At 49.6% G+C, this 18,042-nt stretch overlaps 1 protein-coding gene across 5 annotated transcripts in view; it reads left to right on the plus strand.

Annotated features, from left to right (window-relative positions):
* The first annotated feature begins 144 nt into the window (after positions 1 to 144).
* Positions 145 to 18,042, plus strand: part of LOC125948064 (probable serine/threonine-protein kinase DDB_G0267686) — a 53,366-nt gene continuing 35,468 nt past the window's right edge. Inside the window, exons 1-2 of one of the 5 annotated variants that reach the window (XM_049673729.1) lie at positions 145 to 971; positions 5,652 to 6,629. In XM_049673729.1, the coding sequence (XP_049529686.1) occupies positions 6,572 to 6,629 (58 nt within the window). In that variant the 5' untranslated portion in view covers positions 145 to 971; positions 5,652 to 6,571. Of the gene's footprint in view, positions 972 to 3,991; positions 5,532 to 5,651; positions 6,630 to 18,042 lie in introns of those variants that run through there. The other 4 variants (XM_049673731.1, XM_049673730.1, XM_049673732.1 and 1 more) reach the window with 4 other exon arrangements.

The following is an 18,042-nucleotide window of genomic DNA, read 5'->3' on the forward strand; positions in this document are numbered from 1 at the left end:
GCGAGCGAAGAGAGAGAGAGAGAGAGAGAGAGACAGATAGAGAAGGGGAGCAAGGGGATGTGGAGAAAAACAAAGCGATGGGGTGTGTGCGCGCGCGCGCGCTTGAGTTCTCCGTTTCCATGAATCACTTAGCTTTGATGGCTAACGAGTGACGGACGACGGTGCGGGACTTCTATAGCGTGCGTGGCGTTTACTACCACCTTTTTGTGTTTCCCGTGGCTCGTGGGCATTTCAGAACGATCGCCGATAGTGGTGTGGTGACCTTTTCCATGTCGGAAGAATCAGAATCGAAGAAGCGAGCACAAGTGCGGTACAATACGTGTACTCTCTCTCTCTGTCTGTCTCTCTGTGCGTGTGTGCAATCCCATCGTGATCGTGTTCGATTGAGTTATTGATGGGCAACGGGGTCGTGGTGACGAAACGCAACAGCAAACGAGCGCACGTGTAGAGTGAACGTTTAGTGCACTACCAGTGTTTTCTGCTGGTGCCACTCGATAACGCGTTATCATCGCGGTCGCATAATCGCACCCAATCGCAGGGGATGGCTCGGAAACCATCTTGCTAACACGTTCGCATCATCGCCGTGACTGTGTCGTCGAAATCGCTAAAGAACGGATTTAGTGTAAATGAAACCAAACCGATCGGTTAACGGCCGTTGTGTTCAGCTGTTTGGTGGTTGGATAGATGATGCTCCGGAATTCGGACGCACCAACACGTGGCGCATTGGATTGATACGGTGAACCAGCCGGCCGGCCGGGGTGCTTGAAATCTGTCTGTCTCCAACATCATCATCATCATTATCATCATTGACCGTCAAGCGGAGCTGATAATATTCCCGGTATAAAACCCCGGTGCAGAGCAGTGAGTGGTCGGAAAGGTGAGAACGAGCGGAAGCCAGAGTAATAGCAGCAACAGCAGCAGCATTGTCACAGGCCACCACGCGTGAAGGCGCGTGTGTGCGTGTCGCACAGGTATATAGAACCTTCCGATCGCGAGTGTCACTCGCAACAACGCATCAACATCATCAAACCCTCCTCCCGCGGGGGGGCTAGCCCTGGATCTGGGTCCAATAATGGTGCCGGGATGCGCGGGCGGTCGGTCGGTCGGGTAGGAATCACTCTGCGGGGGCTCAGCGTAACATGACCTTTCGTGATTCATGCCCCGGGCCTGGCTCCACTCTTGGCTCTTTGCCCTATCCTCAAACGTGATTAGCTGCAGCAGCAGCAGCAGCCGCCGCGACCGAGACCGCGACCGCGACCCGTTGATAGAAACAGGGAAACAAATGATCGCGCGAGAGAGAGAGGGAGAGCTGAAAGATCCTCATGTCATGGTGGTGACGATGATGATGATGATGATGATGATGGTGGAGACTGACTGAAAATGTTGACGATCGGGCTTCGGCTCCGGCTGCTCCGGTTTTATTTATGAGTTTGAAATATTTCTAATGACAATTATTAGCCGCTTGTCTCCGACGGCCCCAACACCCACCTCCTCCTGCTCCACCTCCCACGATTGCCCACGTTCTGGTGCCGCCGGTCGGTGGTGTTGCCATTTGTCAGTTCATGATCACCCGGGCCCGAACCGAACTCCTCTCTCCTCTCGTCGATCGCAGTCGCGGTTGCTGCTGCTGCTGCTGCTGCTGCTGTATTTGTTGTTCAGCTGATTCTGTGGAGCGTTGATGATTGTGGCGAGTGCCCTCCACACACACACACACACACACACACGCACACTGCTGTGGGGCGCTCTGTCAGCATTCTGGCCGCAGGCAGCGTCCGCGAGTCGTCGTGCTTGGGGCAAGTTCTAAAGTTCTAAAGCGAAAATGATCTTACCGCGATCATACGACTACCACATGCCTCCCCCCCCCCCCCCACTGATCTCTGGGATGGGAAGGGGAGGCCAGTTTGACATTCTTAACTTGAACTACCGCAAATGTCAAACCATTAATAGAGGCCTTAAATGTTACGTGACGGCGATCGGCATTCGGTGGAGATCTGACTTGGTTGGTAGTCCGGGCAGTGCTGGGCGGTGGACTGGCACGGCACGGCACGGCACGGCATCGTGTTTGCCCTGGTTTTTGAACCCTATGCCTAAGCGGCGGTGAGGGGCCACAGCAGCCATTCGGCATCGCCGTGCCCTGATCCGAATCTAAACCGAAGGACAACCTCTTTCGTTGTGTACCGTCGTGTTGCTTCCGGTGTCCGGGCTTGCAGCTTTTGCTTACAGTTCTCCGATAAAGTATAACAAATATGATTTGTAAATTGCTTAATATGGCACCATGCGGATTTCAACTGCAACATAAAGTGGTCCAAACCATACGATGCGATGTTTGTTTTATTTTTGCTAAAACTCTGATCTGAAAACATTCCTAATTCTCCTTCTGTACAAGTGGATTTTCCTCAAAGAAATGAAATGAACATAGTTCTCTGCTTAGTACGTATGGAAGAAATATTGGGTATAGACTATGCGATCTATTTATGCCGATCGAATAATATTATCAACGATAATGTCATTTCCGTCACACCTGTTTCTGTTTGAGCTACGCGTAATCCAAGCCAAACCGGTCAAATTGATTGGAGATGTAAAATGCATTGAATTCAAACATTGTGTTCTCTTCAAAGTTCAATATTACGTCACCGTTTGTACTTTTCTACTCAGCTAAATTGGTTATCAACTACTAACTATTTCAATTAAATTGGTTCATTTGTCTCAGCTACTTTAAACAATGTTGTAGGCTATCGATCTCTATGGTCCACGTCGACCAAATAATACATTGCTGAGCGACGTATGGAATCTCTTGATAACAATTGCTACTCTGCAAGTGCATAAACTACAAACACTTGTTGGCTAGCGGTTGTTTTGGTCTTTGGTTTGTTTGATATTGTTTTACCCGGTCTGTACAGACAACGAGGTAACTGTAACCGGAACCTCTCAGTGCATTCAGTGCATTTCAGTTCTCGTTCGTTCTTGTTAATAGCAATAAAAATACCTTTGGAGTTTATCATTGCTTGCATACATGCAGCTACACACTCATTACGGCATGTACTACAGTCAAGGTCGTTGGAGAAAGGCATTAAAATGCAGCAAAAGTGCAGTCGCTGGCACCGATGAAGTGAATGGCTAGCCCATAGCCTACTAAAGACTATCATCCACGAAAAAATGGCGTTGAAAGTTCGGTATCGGTGCGGCACCGGATGTGGAACCTCGTCGTGTGTTGGAGACCCGATCCGGTGGTTGTATGGTGTTGTTCGTGCAGAATGGTGGCCCCGCAAATAGCCTTTACACCGAGGAGAGGCCCCCAGAAACTGCCGTCATGAAAAACATGACGAGACAATACCAAAATATCGGAACCTTCTCCTCAGGTGGACGGGGTCTCGTAGCCCCGCGCCACCCCCTCGAAAACGACAAACAAAACTGTCGTCTGTTGCATGACCCCACGAGAGGGAGGGGAGGGCAGAGGGGCCGGGGTCCGTTCGTACAAAGAAAGGTGTCATATGAAGCGGTGTGGCGTGTGTAAGTGCGCGGCAAGTAAGGGGTTGGCACTGCAGCAGAGAAGGAGAGGTGGACCGCAAAAGTTCATGAGTCAACACAGAGACAAGTGAACCCAGGTGACTTTTTGGTGACCGCGCGAGGACCCGGGACGGGGTGAGTGTGCTCGCTCTTCCCCGACATGCGGTCAGAACTGCGCAGAACGCGCAGAACGCCACCCCAAACCACACCGAGACGATGTTGGTCTGATGGTTTGTGTGCGGCGCGAATAGTGCGCATGGCTTAGTGGCGGCTACGCGTCGTCGTCGCCGTCGCCGTGTGCTGCGTGCTAAGTGTATGTATCTGGGGTGGCCAATGGGGTGGAGCTGGGCCCCCCACCTTCCTGTGTTGTGGTGTTCCGAATGACCGATGACGATTAAGGTGACGATGAGGTGAACGACGACGACGACGACGACGACCACAACGACGACTACGACGATGACCACAACGACGACTACGACGATGACCGCGAAGATGACTCTCACGACCTACGCGGTCAAAGTGTGCGGACACACCGACAACCGACACCGACGGGCCACGGCGGCACTTCGATCGACGACGGAACGAATTGAGTGCGATCGTCCAAATCGTCCAGAACACCACGAGCTACCTGCTGCCGATGTTCGGAGTATTGGAATCACCGAATGGCGTTTTCGTTAGTTTATGAAAGGCAGCAGTGATCGCTATAAGATAGGAAGCGTTTCTTTTTTCCTCCCATCTCGATGGCAACAGAAAAGAGACGGATTGATTTGATTGGAACTTATGGAAGTTGGCATGAAACATGTTAAATGATTTAACTAAACTGGCTCCTGAGGGCCTGGGATGAAAATGCTTTGTCCAGAGCGGTAGAGTCATGATTGACTGACTACTGCGCAGTCGGCCGGCTGTTGTTGGTGCTAGGCAGGCTGTGCGCTTCGCTTTATCGCCTGGCATTTGATGCACTTTGCCATGGCCTGCCCTTTTGGGTTCCCTTGTTTATGTACGCGGTGCTCGCGGTGTTCGCGAGTAGCTCCCTCCCTCCAAAGGCTAGGGCATCGCGCAGTCAAGATCAGTGATTGAGGAGGAGCAGTGCAACGTGCCGCAACTCATGGATCACCACGCAGTCCCGGTCCCTTCGGTAACCCTTAATCTGTAACCGCGGTTACTGCAACCAGTCTCGGTAGGGCCGCCCTCCAACGGCTGTGTAACGCGCGGTTGATCAACCTTTGACCGGATCATGCTTAAGGCGGAACTGCTATCAGACGTATGGGTTCCTCGTTGAACTGCCGCCAGGCGCCAGGAATAAGGCTTCCAGTCTGGCGGATAATTGGCGGTTCTTGACTGCCGACAAATAATCTCCAACGTCCCTCGCACTCGGCACATCCATCGGAGTTGTTTGATTCTAATTCGTTCAATCTTACGGTTAAACGATGTCTGAAAACGATAGTTTTGCAGTAGTTGAACTATACAGGTGATGCATATGCGTACGAGCGTACCGTACGGCGAGAGGCCACTTATTAAACGACCGCCAGACACTTAAATTTAGGTCACCGATAAAGCCGTGTCAGAGGCAAGCGGGGAGCATCCCGATAACAGGCGTCTACTTCACATGGCTTTAACCAACACGCCAATAGCGCGGTAGCGGTTGGGCGCTCCAGAGCAACAGAGTAACCGACGAGTAGTCGACAACGATTCGGACAGGTGCCACCGCCGTTCCGGTGGTCTTTCCGATTGCCTGGTCGGGGAGCGAGACGAGCGTGTAACCTCGCATACTGTGCTCGCGAGATAAGGGCCTTCTCGCCTCTTATCAATCGTGGCGGTGTCGGTGGCGGTGGCGTTGGGTGTTCGGTTAGAAGTGCTCGACGTGTGTTGACGAGAGATGTTGAGGATGTTTCCATGAAGCGTGTGCGCCCCCCGCTCCGAGGGGAGGGTTACAATCAATTCGAATTACAATCCAAATATCCTTTGCCATTTGATCGCTCAGCACACTTAGAAGATTAGTTGTACCACCAGACCATCGTCAAGAGGTCTCTGTCCTTGTCCTTGTGCGCATTGCCGCCTTGACTGCCCAAAAGACTCGTGTAGTAATTCATTCTCTCTTTCTCTTTCTCTCTCTTTCTCTCACTCTCTATGACTTATCGTTCCAGAAGAAGGGGCGTGCATCAGTGAATCACCGCAGCGGACGTGATAATACGCGGTGCGCGTAGTGGTTTCTACTTTATAGTACGATGTTTGCGCTGTAGAACCGATCGGAGGTCGGTGTCGTCACATAACGTTATAGTTGCCCACACCCGGCGGCCACTTACTTACACTTGGGGCTATCTCAGAAGGGTGCAAAGCAGAATCCTGGTCCGAATCTGGATCTAAGCTGTTTTGGAAGCAGCAGCAGCAGAAGACGCGATCCCGAGCATCGGATAGGAAGGAAATTGTGTCTGGTCTACCGTGGGGACCGCTCCCCTTAGTGACAGCGGACCGATTGTGCGTGTATTCTCGGTGTTTCGATGAGTAATGAGCGACCCAGTGCGTCCGACCGATAGTCGGAGTTGCGGCTGGTGGGCAGTTTGTTGAAAAGAGTCACGTACCTCGCGGACGGACAGGCATTTGCTGACCGCGTGGCGCATCCCGCCGAGAGGGTGGTTAGACGGTTTTTAGCACGGCGACGGCTAGTGTGTGTTCACGTGTGGTGCTGTGACCTTACCTTTCTGTGTGCTCGTGTGTCCGTGTGTGTCTGTGTGTGTGAAGCTGTCTGTGTGATATCGAGGCCCGCGCGAAGGCTGGGGCTGATTGTGAAACAACAAGCCGAAGCGACAACCGAGTGAGTACGCGCGTGTTGAACCCGGTGTCCGGTGGTCCGTATAATAGGAGAACCGAAGACTACCCGATCCGACCGTTATCTGCTGCTATCCGCTTCACACCGTTGGGTCATCGTGATCAACTGGCCGGACGACGGGCGGGACCGGAGCCCAAAACTTGACACTTGGCCGACTGGTGGATGGTGCTTTAATCGAGGTAGATTGTCAATCGAGCCGAGGGCAATGAGTGATCACTATCGCCATCGGGTGATATCATGAGGGAAGTGGACACTTCGGAAACATCCGTCGTATGGCCTGCATGGTGTTACTCAGGTGAGCTACTGATAAACGGCAATCGCCGGAAAGATTTATTGGAGGAACTTTGTCGTAGAAACGTATCTCCATCCTCCGGCATGGTCAGAACGAAAAACATCCAGAATTAGGAATCCTACAGGTCTCATTGGAACGACCGATTGGTGTGGTGGCGTCATCGGGTGTACCACTTCTTGGAAGCCAAATCCGCGTTTGTGTCGGTGCCGGTGCCGGTGCCGTCGTCGTATCGGGGACACAATTCAATTACGCATTCCTGTAATTTGGAACTTTTCCCCAAGTGTGCCAGTCCTCTGTCTAGGGCTGTTACGGTGCGGTGATCGTAAGCCGTGACCGTGCTATAGAATTTCCTCACATCGTCGGGAATATGTCCCAAAAGGGAATCCGCCAAAGTGGTGGTTGAGACATCGAGACCGGCGGTGGCGGCGGCGGCGGCGGCGGCGGCAGTGGCGGCATTCCAAGAAGCTAGCGTGACATAAGGGGACGATTAGTGTGGGGCAAAGATCAGCTTGAAATCCGATTGGTTTCGAGCCGCGACACGCGCGCCCGATTTTCCCGGAATCTTTTCCGGCTCTTTGCCGTCCTTAAGCTCCGGTGCCGTTCCTGTGCGGGATTCCTGCGTTGATCATTGGAGCCGGCTAGAGCGTTAAGTGGTGTTACACGGGTAAATGATGTGACATTTTGGCCTCGCCCGATTAAGACGGGCCCGCAGAAGGTCACCGATTGGAATTAGCATAAAGGAGTGGAGAGGGATCGAGGGGGGGGGGGGGGAGGGGCTTCTGTTGGCCAACAGCTTCCTCTCTTTGGCCGTAAGGTGTGAAGCGTATTTTTAGCTGGATTTGAAATTTGCATACGACGTTCCTATCACAACCGCCTCTAGCCTCCTTGGATCGCGAAGGATAATTAACTCCTTCCAGTCAATTCCGCCGAATGGCGTTGGCCCCGAATTCGTGCGACTTTACTCTCGCTGCCTCACCGTCTCGGTCTCAGCGGCTCGAGGTTCGCAACATCGTTTGATGCATTGTCGGGTCACATTTATTGACATTTGAGTCGTGGCCGCGCAGTACATGGCCAGCCAACCAGCCAGCCAGGCGGTGGAAGGCAATGGAAAGTACGCTTCCAACGGCGAATTGCTCCCTCGAATTAACCTCTATCGCCGCGCTCCTGCTCCTAATGCAGAGCTGCCGCCGGGTGCCGGCCAACCGGCCGACCGACCAAGATGATGCGGGGCCATGGGTCACGATTTGCACCGAAGGCAATTACAATTACTCACACCGGGTGACCGGGAGCCAACCTTATTTTTCGCCGACAGACCGAAGTCGTCGGGGCGAAGATTCCAAATTTGTGTGCCCGGGTGCCCGGGTGCCGGTGGGCCACAGGGAGGAAAGTCGGTGTCATCAAGGCGCTCAGACTCGCAGACGAGGCCGCCGAGACCTGTTTTGACCTTTTGGGAGGTTCGTCGCTGCGTTACGCTAATACTCCGGTTTGGTTCGAGGTCCTGCAACTGAGCAGCAGCTGGACGTTTCTAAAAACCCACTCGAGAATCGACGCGGCCACTTCTATTAGTTGCAATCGGTTCGAGGTTCGTGTTTGAATGATTTTGGTAAATGAAGAAATTGGTCATTTCTCACAAATCAAACAAAAGACGTAAAAAGTTGCAAAAGATTTCATTTTAAAGCGATTTTTGTAAACTTTTGGTATAAATTGTCGTCTTTTTTTCCTTTGACTTTGTTTTATGAGTGATAATTCAGTACTGAATGTCACCTCATTTGCCATCTTGTTCGACCATTTTTCATTTGACCTGGCATTTTGATACAGTTCTGACATATTGTTTTCAGTTTCTCTTTGATAGTTGTTCAATAGCACTCGCTAAAAACGGACCATTAAAATGATTCATAGTTTTTCCTTTGCGATCCTAGTGAAGTCCTTATGAAAAATAAATAAATAAAATAAAGCTACCTAATAAGAAGTACTAAATACTCATGCCCATACTAAATCTCAACAGAAGCTTTTGTTGGACGTTAAAACAGACTCTAATCCTTGCATACATTTTGAATGAATGTTGAACCAATGAGGAAAACATTAGATTTCACTTCCTTGGTAAAGTTGAATTTGCTATCGCACATTTGTTAAAAATAATTTTTATATTAGGTTTATTAATCAATCAGTTTATCAAAATGCATCCGTTCAATTTGCTTCTGCTTCTGAAACAGACGTTTTGCAAGTTATCGTAGTGATTCTGCCTCTTCCCCGGTATGAAAGATAGTATGTGTTTAACGTTCGTATGACATTAATTTAGACGTGTTATGGAGATGGAAAGCGGGGTGGAGATCTTTTCTAAAGTGTAATCCAGATTGAAAATGCTATCAGCAGCAGCTATCCGTTTGGATTATTCTGCAGCACATTTGTCATCTCATTCTCAAACGCTACCTGGTAGCCTTTGCTGGTTTAATCAGGTCCAATTTGGAGAGATCAGAACGATCCCGCAAACGAATCACATTCTGTGCCCTAGCCAACAATCCGATGAAGGCCTCATCGAACGAGCGAGCGAGCGGGGCGAGAAAAGTTTAAATTAAAGCCTATTGTAAGCCCGGGGTTTAAGATGCTTCTGGATAACTGTAATTCCCCTGGAAAGCCTTGTGTCACCAAAGACACGCCAATCGTGCCAGTAATCGGTGGGGTACGTCGTCGGAATTATTTGTTCCGATGATCCGATGTCATCATTCCCGAATTCGGCCAGAATTGGATTTGTCCGCTCCCCCTACCCCGCCTCCGGTCCTCCGGTTCTCCGGGATCCCAAAAACCGAACCGAGAACGTTATTTGGATCACAATAAAAATATCTTTTCACTTTGGACCATTGATTGGTGATCGCGATCGCGCAGAGAGATCCCGTTTGATTGTTTCGTTCATTTGTCTCCATCGTCGTCCGGTTGTATCCCACGGGCGCGCCCCGTGGACCGGTGGGGGTCAGGTGCGGCGACCGGAGGCATTTTAGGGTTCTGCTCTCTCGTGCACCATAAAACGCGCACCACCAATCAGACTTTCTTTCCTAAATACGCCACCGGCACGAACGGAATGGTGGTGCGAACAACCGTTTTTCGGTTTTTCGGTTTTTTTTTCGTCGTCGTTTTATCGAAACGTCGTTCGAAACGAGATCACCACCACCGAATCTCGGCGAGGCTCGGAGAAATAATAAGCGATCATAAAACAAGCATCGGGCTTTATCTGCATCTTCATTTCGGTGCCAAGTCCAAGGCACCTGGCACCGCCATTCGCCGCTTCGTTCCTGTTATATGTGGTGATGATGATGATTCGGGTTTGACCGCTGCCAATGTATGCGACAAACAAGTTCGAACAAACGTAAAGTGAAGCAATAAAATCACAGCTCACCACGGCCCCTTCCAGGCTGGGTGGAGGAGAAGGAGATCCTCAGAACCCACGGAACATTTGGGCCCCAATTTGGGAGAGCTGTGGCTCCGTTTGAGGTCGAGTTGAGTCCAAGCGCAGAGGTTTAATGTTTTCATCTGGCCACTCCCTGTCACCACAGCCACCATTGATGCTCGATGGTTCCGAATCCGATTTTGATTCTTTTTATCGGGGTCTTTTTTTTTTTGTTTGTTTGTTATCTCCCTTCTTTCCTTTTGCAGGGTGGTTCGGTTTCGAACAAAACACCAGAAAAACATCCCAGCAAGCGAGGAGCAAGCGCGGGGATCTTGATTGTCGTCCCGGAAAGCATCCCCTCCCGTTTGAATGCGAGACATACTTTGCCAGGCTGGTTAAAATTAGAACGAAGCAGGCTGTGTGCGTTAGCGTTGGTTATGATGAAACGATCCCTCGAAACGAAAAGGTCACCCTAATAATGCCCCCAAGGCATAATTGGGCCCCGGGGCCGGGCGGTGCTATGAATACCGGTTCCATTTAAATTCGGGATCATCTCCGCGCGCCTTACAATCCGCCTGCTCGGAAGGATCGTTTGTAAATCATTGTTTGTTCTGTTGCGAGAGAGAGCGAGTGAGAGCGAGCGAGAGCGAGCGAGAGAGATATGGAGTGAGAACGTTTTACGATCATCGACGATGACGCGCGATGTTGTATGAATATGAAACAGTTTTTATGTTTTTACTACTAAAAAAGCTGCGTCTCCATCTTCATCCGTATCGTATCGATCGGCTTTCAAGAACAACGGCGATGGCACTGGTGGCGCTGGTGGCAGTGTGTGTGTGTGCGAGGACAACCGGGGACAACCGGGGCGTTTTTGTCCCGTTTATATGGTCACTTCTGGGTGACCCGCATCGACCATCGTTCAAGTCGCCACGAGTCGAGTCCTTACTGTTGTTGTTGTTGTTGTTGCTGTTGCTGGTGGCGATTGTGGACAACAAGGCTGGCAACAGGGAATCGTGGGATTCCTTTTACTTTTCTTCTCGCTCTTGGCACGAACACAAAAAAGGGAGCAAAATAATGGAGCAAAAAGGGGCAACTCAGCGGCGAGGGTTACGTCAATCGGGCGAAGGGCAAAAGTGAATGTTGTTCGTCGTCCCTGCCAACCCTCCCCATCCTCCTTCTGCTCCTCCTCCTCCTGGGGGACAACCCAAAAGGAAAAGGATGTGTGTGTGTGCGTATGTGTATGATTGGAGAGATTAAATTATGATTCGGGATATCGAGAGCTTGCAAATTGGGTGATTAATTGCTCGATCGCGCTCAAGATCGGGGTGTAAAGGGGCGGGATGTGTACGTGATAAGTACGAGATCCAAGGTGATAATGTTCCCCGTGGGTGAAGGTAATAAGCAATGATAGTTTAACGTGTGTGCAACGCCTGTGTGTGTGTGTGTCTCTCTCTCTGGTCAGACGTCTCAATTTAAGACTCCACCATGGTCACCATCGGGGGTTCTGGAATGCTTGTGCCAAATGTTATAAAAGTTCTTTCACCCACGGGGTGAAAGGTAGCTCAGCTAAAAAAAAAAAGGGAGCAAACTCCGGTTCTCCGGCTCCGGAGTCCGGTTAATGATGGAGCGCCATTAAAATTGGATTGCTGCGCGCCCAGCCCGGGATTGCCCGGGACTCTTATTATGTTTTCGGCCAAACGAGAAATACCACGAGCGGTGAATGTTTTGTGGATGGCTCGCTGTGGAGTCATCTTCCCTTCCCCACTTCCCGGTCTCGGTCGGTGTATGTGTGTGTGTGTGCTACAGTTTCATCAATAATAAGGACCGGCAACCGCAGCAGCACCAGGGATTGAGAGTAAACGAGGCCCCTCCGACCCCGGGCCGCCAGATCGGGACTAAAAAGGCGGCTAAAACAAAATACTTAAACGCAATAAAAAGAAACTCATCCCAATTCCGTGTACCACCGCAAGTGAGGAACTGGTGGAGGGGGGGCAACGCAAGAGGATGAACGCGACAGTGAAAGGTGCATCCTCGAAGGGGCCAAAAGCGCGTGGTTCCACGAAAGTAACCGAACCGCCGCCTCGCATGCTCATGCTCAGTTTTGTTTTGGTAGCGAAAGAGAATTCTGCAAAAACGCAGTAAGCACCGTTGTTGGCCACTTCAGAAGCCACTTCCAGGGGGCGCTATCCATTGGCGGGCGTTGCCATCGCACCACAGAACCACAGAATTGGTTGTTCGCTCGCCAACAATCCTTCCCGATGCGCGGGTGTATCGCTCTTAAAGCTGGGGGCACCTCGCACCTCATCATCACCAAGGACCATGGGGCCATAGTGTCGAACGGCGGCAGGTGTATCCGGGGAATCCGGGATGTGATCGTGTGCGAGCGATCGGATCCGATCACGTGTGTGTGTGAAGTAGTAAAAGTCCGAAAAGAAGAGAAAGGCACCAAAGGAGGGTGTCCAGTGGCATTGTGGCATGAGGTCGGTTTCCTTGAACCGAGATCTACTTTTCACCTCGTGGTCAAATACGCCAAATCATCCGCACCCCGGTCCGGTCCCTGGAACCCTCTCTCCCCCCCCTCCCCCCCCCTGCCCCTGAATGAATGTCTTCCTTCGGTAAACGATCGTCGGGACCACCACCAGTGGTACGCCCGGAGCGGAGCGCCTTTCGAATGTCCTGGCGCACCACATTTCAATCCCACTAGCCCCCTTTCACCCCGTTCCCGGCGAGTTAAAGTGCAACGATTGCCCTGATAAATGCACTCACTCACTGATCGTCGAGCGAGACTTGACTCCTCCCCCCCCCCCCCCCCCCTCTTCCTTCACCGGTGACCGCCAAAGGACACACAGCACGTTCTACGGGTCCGGGGGTGAAGGGAAATGACACGTTTTGCGTGAAGAGAAAGGCCGAGAGTACTGGGATACCGGGTAGAAAGGAAGAAGAAGTAGGTTTCGGTTCGGTTGATCTCGTCCCGTTCCGTTCGGTTATTACCTTTCGCGATGTCGATGATTGTTTCGTAATGTGTTCCGCGGGAAAGGATCCTTTCGCGTATTTTATGCTCTCGGAATATGAACTCCATTTAGCCCTTCGCTCGATTGGAACGGTTCACTAAATCTGGTTCAGGTTGAGGGATTTTTCCTTAAAAAAGGGAAATAAAAAACTAACATCTCCATCACAGAAGGCACTGGCCCACCGGTGAACTTTGATACGATTTGAAGACAACAGAGGAACCGCATGAATCATTCCAGCACCAATCGCCAGCTGGCCAAGAACCAAAGCGTAAGTAACCAGAAAAACCACCGAGCACCGATCCAATGGCCGCCTGCTGGCTGGCTGGCTGGCTGGATGGATGGCCACGGTGCGAGCCATTCGTCATGGCGGTTAGTGTGAGAAATGCGGCGTCCGTCCATTGCTGCGTTCACCGTTTGCGTATCGATCGCCTGCTGGTGGCGCTGAAGTGCGTGCGGTACCGGTGGTGTCTAGCGAGCATAGCATAGCCATCGGAAAGACCGCAAAGGCAGCACCGAGATCGACCGAGGAAGCCGCCACCGAACGCGGCGAGGCTTAATTTTATAATTAAATTGTTTCACTCGTATTAGGAAATTAGCTATTCCGATGCGGTTCGATATAACTGTACCGAGTGTTGTGTGGCTTTACTTTCCTTTTTTTCCTTTTTTCTCTACACCCTCTCCCCTCCTCTCGCTCTTGCTTTTGCCTCCTGGCTTGAGAGTGTTCGATTGTTTGTTGCCGAAAACACATAAAAGGAAAACGACGACGAAGAGCGTTTGGCTATGTAAAAACCAACGAGTTCCCTCGTCATCATTTATGGACAAGACAGCGAGGTAGAGAGAGAGTTGCGCGGAAGTTGGGAAACTCCCGGAGTGGTATGTAGAGAGGCTGGTGGAAATTGAAATTTGTCTGGCTTCTTGGGTCCGTTGTCAGAGGGGCGCCTATTTCTGGTGCCGACTTTGCCAAGAACCAAAAATGGTGCTTTTGGTGCGCGTCTTGACGCGAGATTTACTGGGCGAGCTCGAGGAAAACGAGGAAGAGAAGGCAACAGAAGGAGACGATCGATCGCGTCGCGTCGCGTCGTGTGTTCTCAGAGGCTCGTCGGCTTTGCATCATCATTATCGTCCTCGAGCATCGTGAGGATCGTTGATTTTTATTGGCTGCATAATAGGAGCACTGATTTTACGATCGATCTCTGGTAAACATTTCCGGCATCCGAAGCCAATCAGGCTGATCAGGCGGTGGCGATGTGTGGCGGTTACAGCATCTTCACACCTAGCAAGAGATCCACCGATCGTCTTTATGGGGCTCGTAACATTGATTGTCAATACCATGCCATGGATTGGATGGATTGGATAGGCGGTCATCTAGGCCAAGAATAGGGGCCTAGATCGTGGCGAACATAGCGCAAGGCATTTGCGCTGACTAACCCGACGTTCCTTCCGGGAATGATCATCATCAGCGTCATGATCATCATCGTCTCCGCAGGTGCTGTGGCCACCTAGCGTGAAAGTTCGATTTGGAAGATTTGTTTGTTCGCTATTAGCCGAGTGGCCATCCAATCCATTCCCGCGTGTTCCAGCTGGCAGCATAGGGGAAAAGTTTCAAGATCCTACCCCCCCCCTGCTCCCCGGACAAGTGGTGTGCACGGAAGGAAATTAATTGAAAAATTGATTAAAACATTCGCCGTCATCTGCCTGGCGCGCTGGTCCGTTGGTTTGTGCTCCGATTTTAATGTTAACTCTATCTCGGGCTGCATCAGTGGCCGATGGTCACGAGTCATAGAGAAAAGAGGGTGGGAGAGGTCGCTGGTGTGAGCTCGTTACGGTATAGCTCACGTCCCGAAGCACCCTTCCATAACCCTCGGAGCACGAAATGAGTTAAACATCGAACCGATTGATCCATGAAAGTGGCCAGCTTATGCACCGTCGCAGCATGTGTCGGATTTGTATCCACAGAATGGAAGAATGCATATGACGAGATTGTAAACTCTGTTATCTTATGTTTTCATATAATTTAGTTATTCATCAAACCATTATCTGCATAGAATGTTACGGATCTTAGCTTTGTCAGCAAGTGTTCTTACAATGCATCTCGATTTTTGTTTGGTTTTTCCGTTAGTACGGTTAGTGCATTTTCATAACACTTTTGCAATACTTTCAAGCATAGAACCTGTACCGTTGTCACTTCATGTTTGCTTGTTTCCAATAACTACCGTATGCACATTCTAGGATATTTTATTTTGGTTCGATGAAATTCATTCTAATCACTAAAAGAATATGATATCTCGCAAATAACCAGCCCCGTTTCCCCAGAGTAATGGAACTAGGGTTATTCTGTTATTAGACTGCTATGTTATGTGCTTAGACAGAGCTTCTTGCTTGAGAGGATAAGTTAAGGAACAAGGTGATATAAAGGTGTTGCAGTCTTCCCTGTACTGGAGATTGTTTAAGATCCTTTGTTTTCTAGTAAGAGTTCTTTGACGCTATTGTCCCATTGAGTATCAGCTGAATATATGAATACCACAAATAACAGATAAGTTTAGCGGGTCCCTCGTCGCACAGTTCTGCAGATTCGATCAATGTAGTATTCCGCTTGTATGTTAAACGGAAAAATAAAAATAAATTGAACGTAATCTTCGTTCATGAGTTAGGTGATTGATTTGTGGAATGATTATAAAAACTCATAAAACATTCCGTGGTTCCGTCAAATCTGGCAATCTCGGAGATTGCCTCAGGTTTTGAAACCTCTTGGATGATATCAGTAACAATAATTGCACCAAATAGACTAGAGTGGTTTGTTTAGCATTTAAGTCTATCCTATGAGATGCACTAATCGTCTATGCAATTTTTAGGAGCAATTAGATAATTCATAATCATGACCGCTAACATATTCTTCCTAGAAGTATGCCTTAAGTACTTAACCCATAGTAACTTTTTGCTAGTAAATAGGCAGCTGTAGGATTAATTGAGAATTTCTGTAGCATAAGTCCACCAGTTTTGTTTGACTTCGTCTTCATTTAACGACAAATGCGCAGAATAGCTGAATTGAAATCGAAACCCAGCTTCAATTAATGGAAAATGGAGTATGATATGGTTAGACGAGAAACTAAGATGTCAGAAGCTTCAATTCCGAATAGCCCCATTATAAACCATTCTTTTCTCCGATATAAAAATGCCACCAACATGTTAAATATAAAATGCGTTGTACCTATAGAAACTAATTATCTAACTAAAGACCCCTGTATATCTGTCTCAGGCGATTGAGTACGAACAAGAGAACCCCGGGATTGATACCATGACTGTATGAAAGTAGTATCATCAAACTGTGTCCTAAAATTCTTGAAAAAATATTATTCAATATGACAGTCACCTGATGGTATGAACTGATGGTTAATTAAAAACACTCAATAATGAGTCTATCTATGATTCAAATCAACGTAAACCCTTTCCTTAACCATCGCTGAAGTAGTTTTTTTTCTTTCATTTCACCAAATAAATTTGAGAAGCATCCAGGCTATCTTTTCAAGAGTTCCTGCAATTGCTGGAGTTGTTCTGCTTCTACTTCTAGCTAGTTTTGCTAATCTTTCTCGAGTTTCATTTTCACAAGCCCTTCACACCCGGATATCAGAATGGAACGTCATTGAACCCGATACAACAACCCCGTATGCATTTACTTGACCAATTGGGGGCCCCCGCCGGCTGCAGTAGGTGGTCGATGATCCATGTGGCGATATCGGTTCGGTTCCGGAACGTTGGACGAAATGGATGCAGAAAGCATGAGCAGCTCTCGTTTGGGGCGGGATGAAATATTTTCCGGAGAGCATTATTAATCGATCATTTACCAGCGGCGCGCGTATGCGGTGCCTCGGTACCGACAAGTGGCCAACTGCTATGCGGCCAGCAATGTTACAGTTATGCATGAACCCGAACCCGGAGATAGAACTCTAACAGGTGTTTAGCGCCATCACGATTCGGTGCCTAGCGCACTGCAGTCCACATACCGTTTGTTTGGTGCTTCCGGAATATGAACAAAGAAAAGCAACATTTTTAGACGCAGGCGGCCGACGGCTGGCGGCTGGCTGGCTGGCTTGTTCATTTGCTGGCCAACCTGCTGGCTGGAATAGGCAAATAGGCCGGCCAAAGAGTAAATAGGCAGGCATATTCCAAACCGGGAAGGCTCATTAAAAGTAAAGTGTTGAAAACATGATTACTTCAGGGTGCTGCGCCCCTTGACGGTGAGATTGGCGCTATTTAGGTTCTCCACCTTTTCTCTCGCGTTGTTTCTGACCGCAACCAGATGGTTTAGGGAAATTCCTTCATTAGCTGGTGCCAGGAGCCAACCCGGGCCCCGGCTTTTCGATGTTTTCGCGAATGGGTTGAAGTGTTGTGGCCGAAAAGAATGGTCCTCAACACACACATTGTGCTTCAACACACACATTGTGCAGCAAAGCGAAACCCCGTGCTGTAAACATCGTCATCAACGTTGATTAGCGTGCTGCTGGCGAGATGCTTACTGTCCGCGGTCTGTGCTGCTGTCGGTGTCGGACTTCTTGACGGTTTAACGAAGCTGCTGCAAACAACAGCGGCCACGCTGGGACTGCTGCGTGATACGTGGCCTGAACGGTGGCGTACCATCCTCACCATTCGATGATCATCATGATCGTGATGATAATGATAAATATGCTATTATATGTGTCTACCTTTTATCCTCTGTTTCTCTGTGTGTTTGTCTGTGCTCCGGGGTGCTACGGGACGACGCACGATGTGCATAGGCGATGCATTGCTGCAGGACGAACCACTTTTATCCAACCATTTGCTTCCTTTCGTTTTCTTTCTCTATCAGAGATTTACTCTGTCTATCCGATCGGTCGTTAAAATGGGTTGGTTGATAGCTCGTCACAATCATAACCGTTAATGATCGCGTATATCAAGAGCAGAGGCCGTGATCACGTCCTTTGATTGAGTTTTGCGGGAAAGCGATCGTTGACGGAAGCTCGTCATCCTTTAAGCTCTTATCACAAAT

Source organism: Anopheles darlingi, chromosome 2 (genome assembly GCF_943734745.1).
Source record: "Anopheles darlingi chromosome 2, idAnoDarlMG_H_01, whole genome shotgun sequence".
Taxonomy (NCBI): Eukaryota; Metazoa; Arthropoda; class Insecta; order Diptera; family Culicidae; genus Anopheles; species Anopheles darlingi.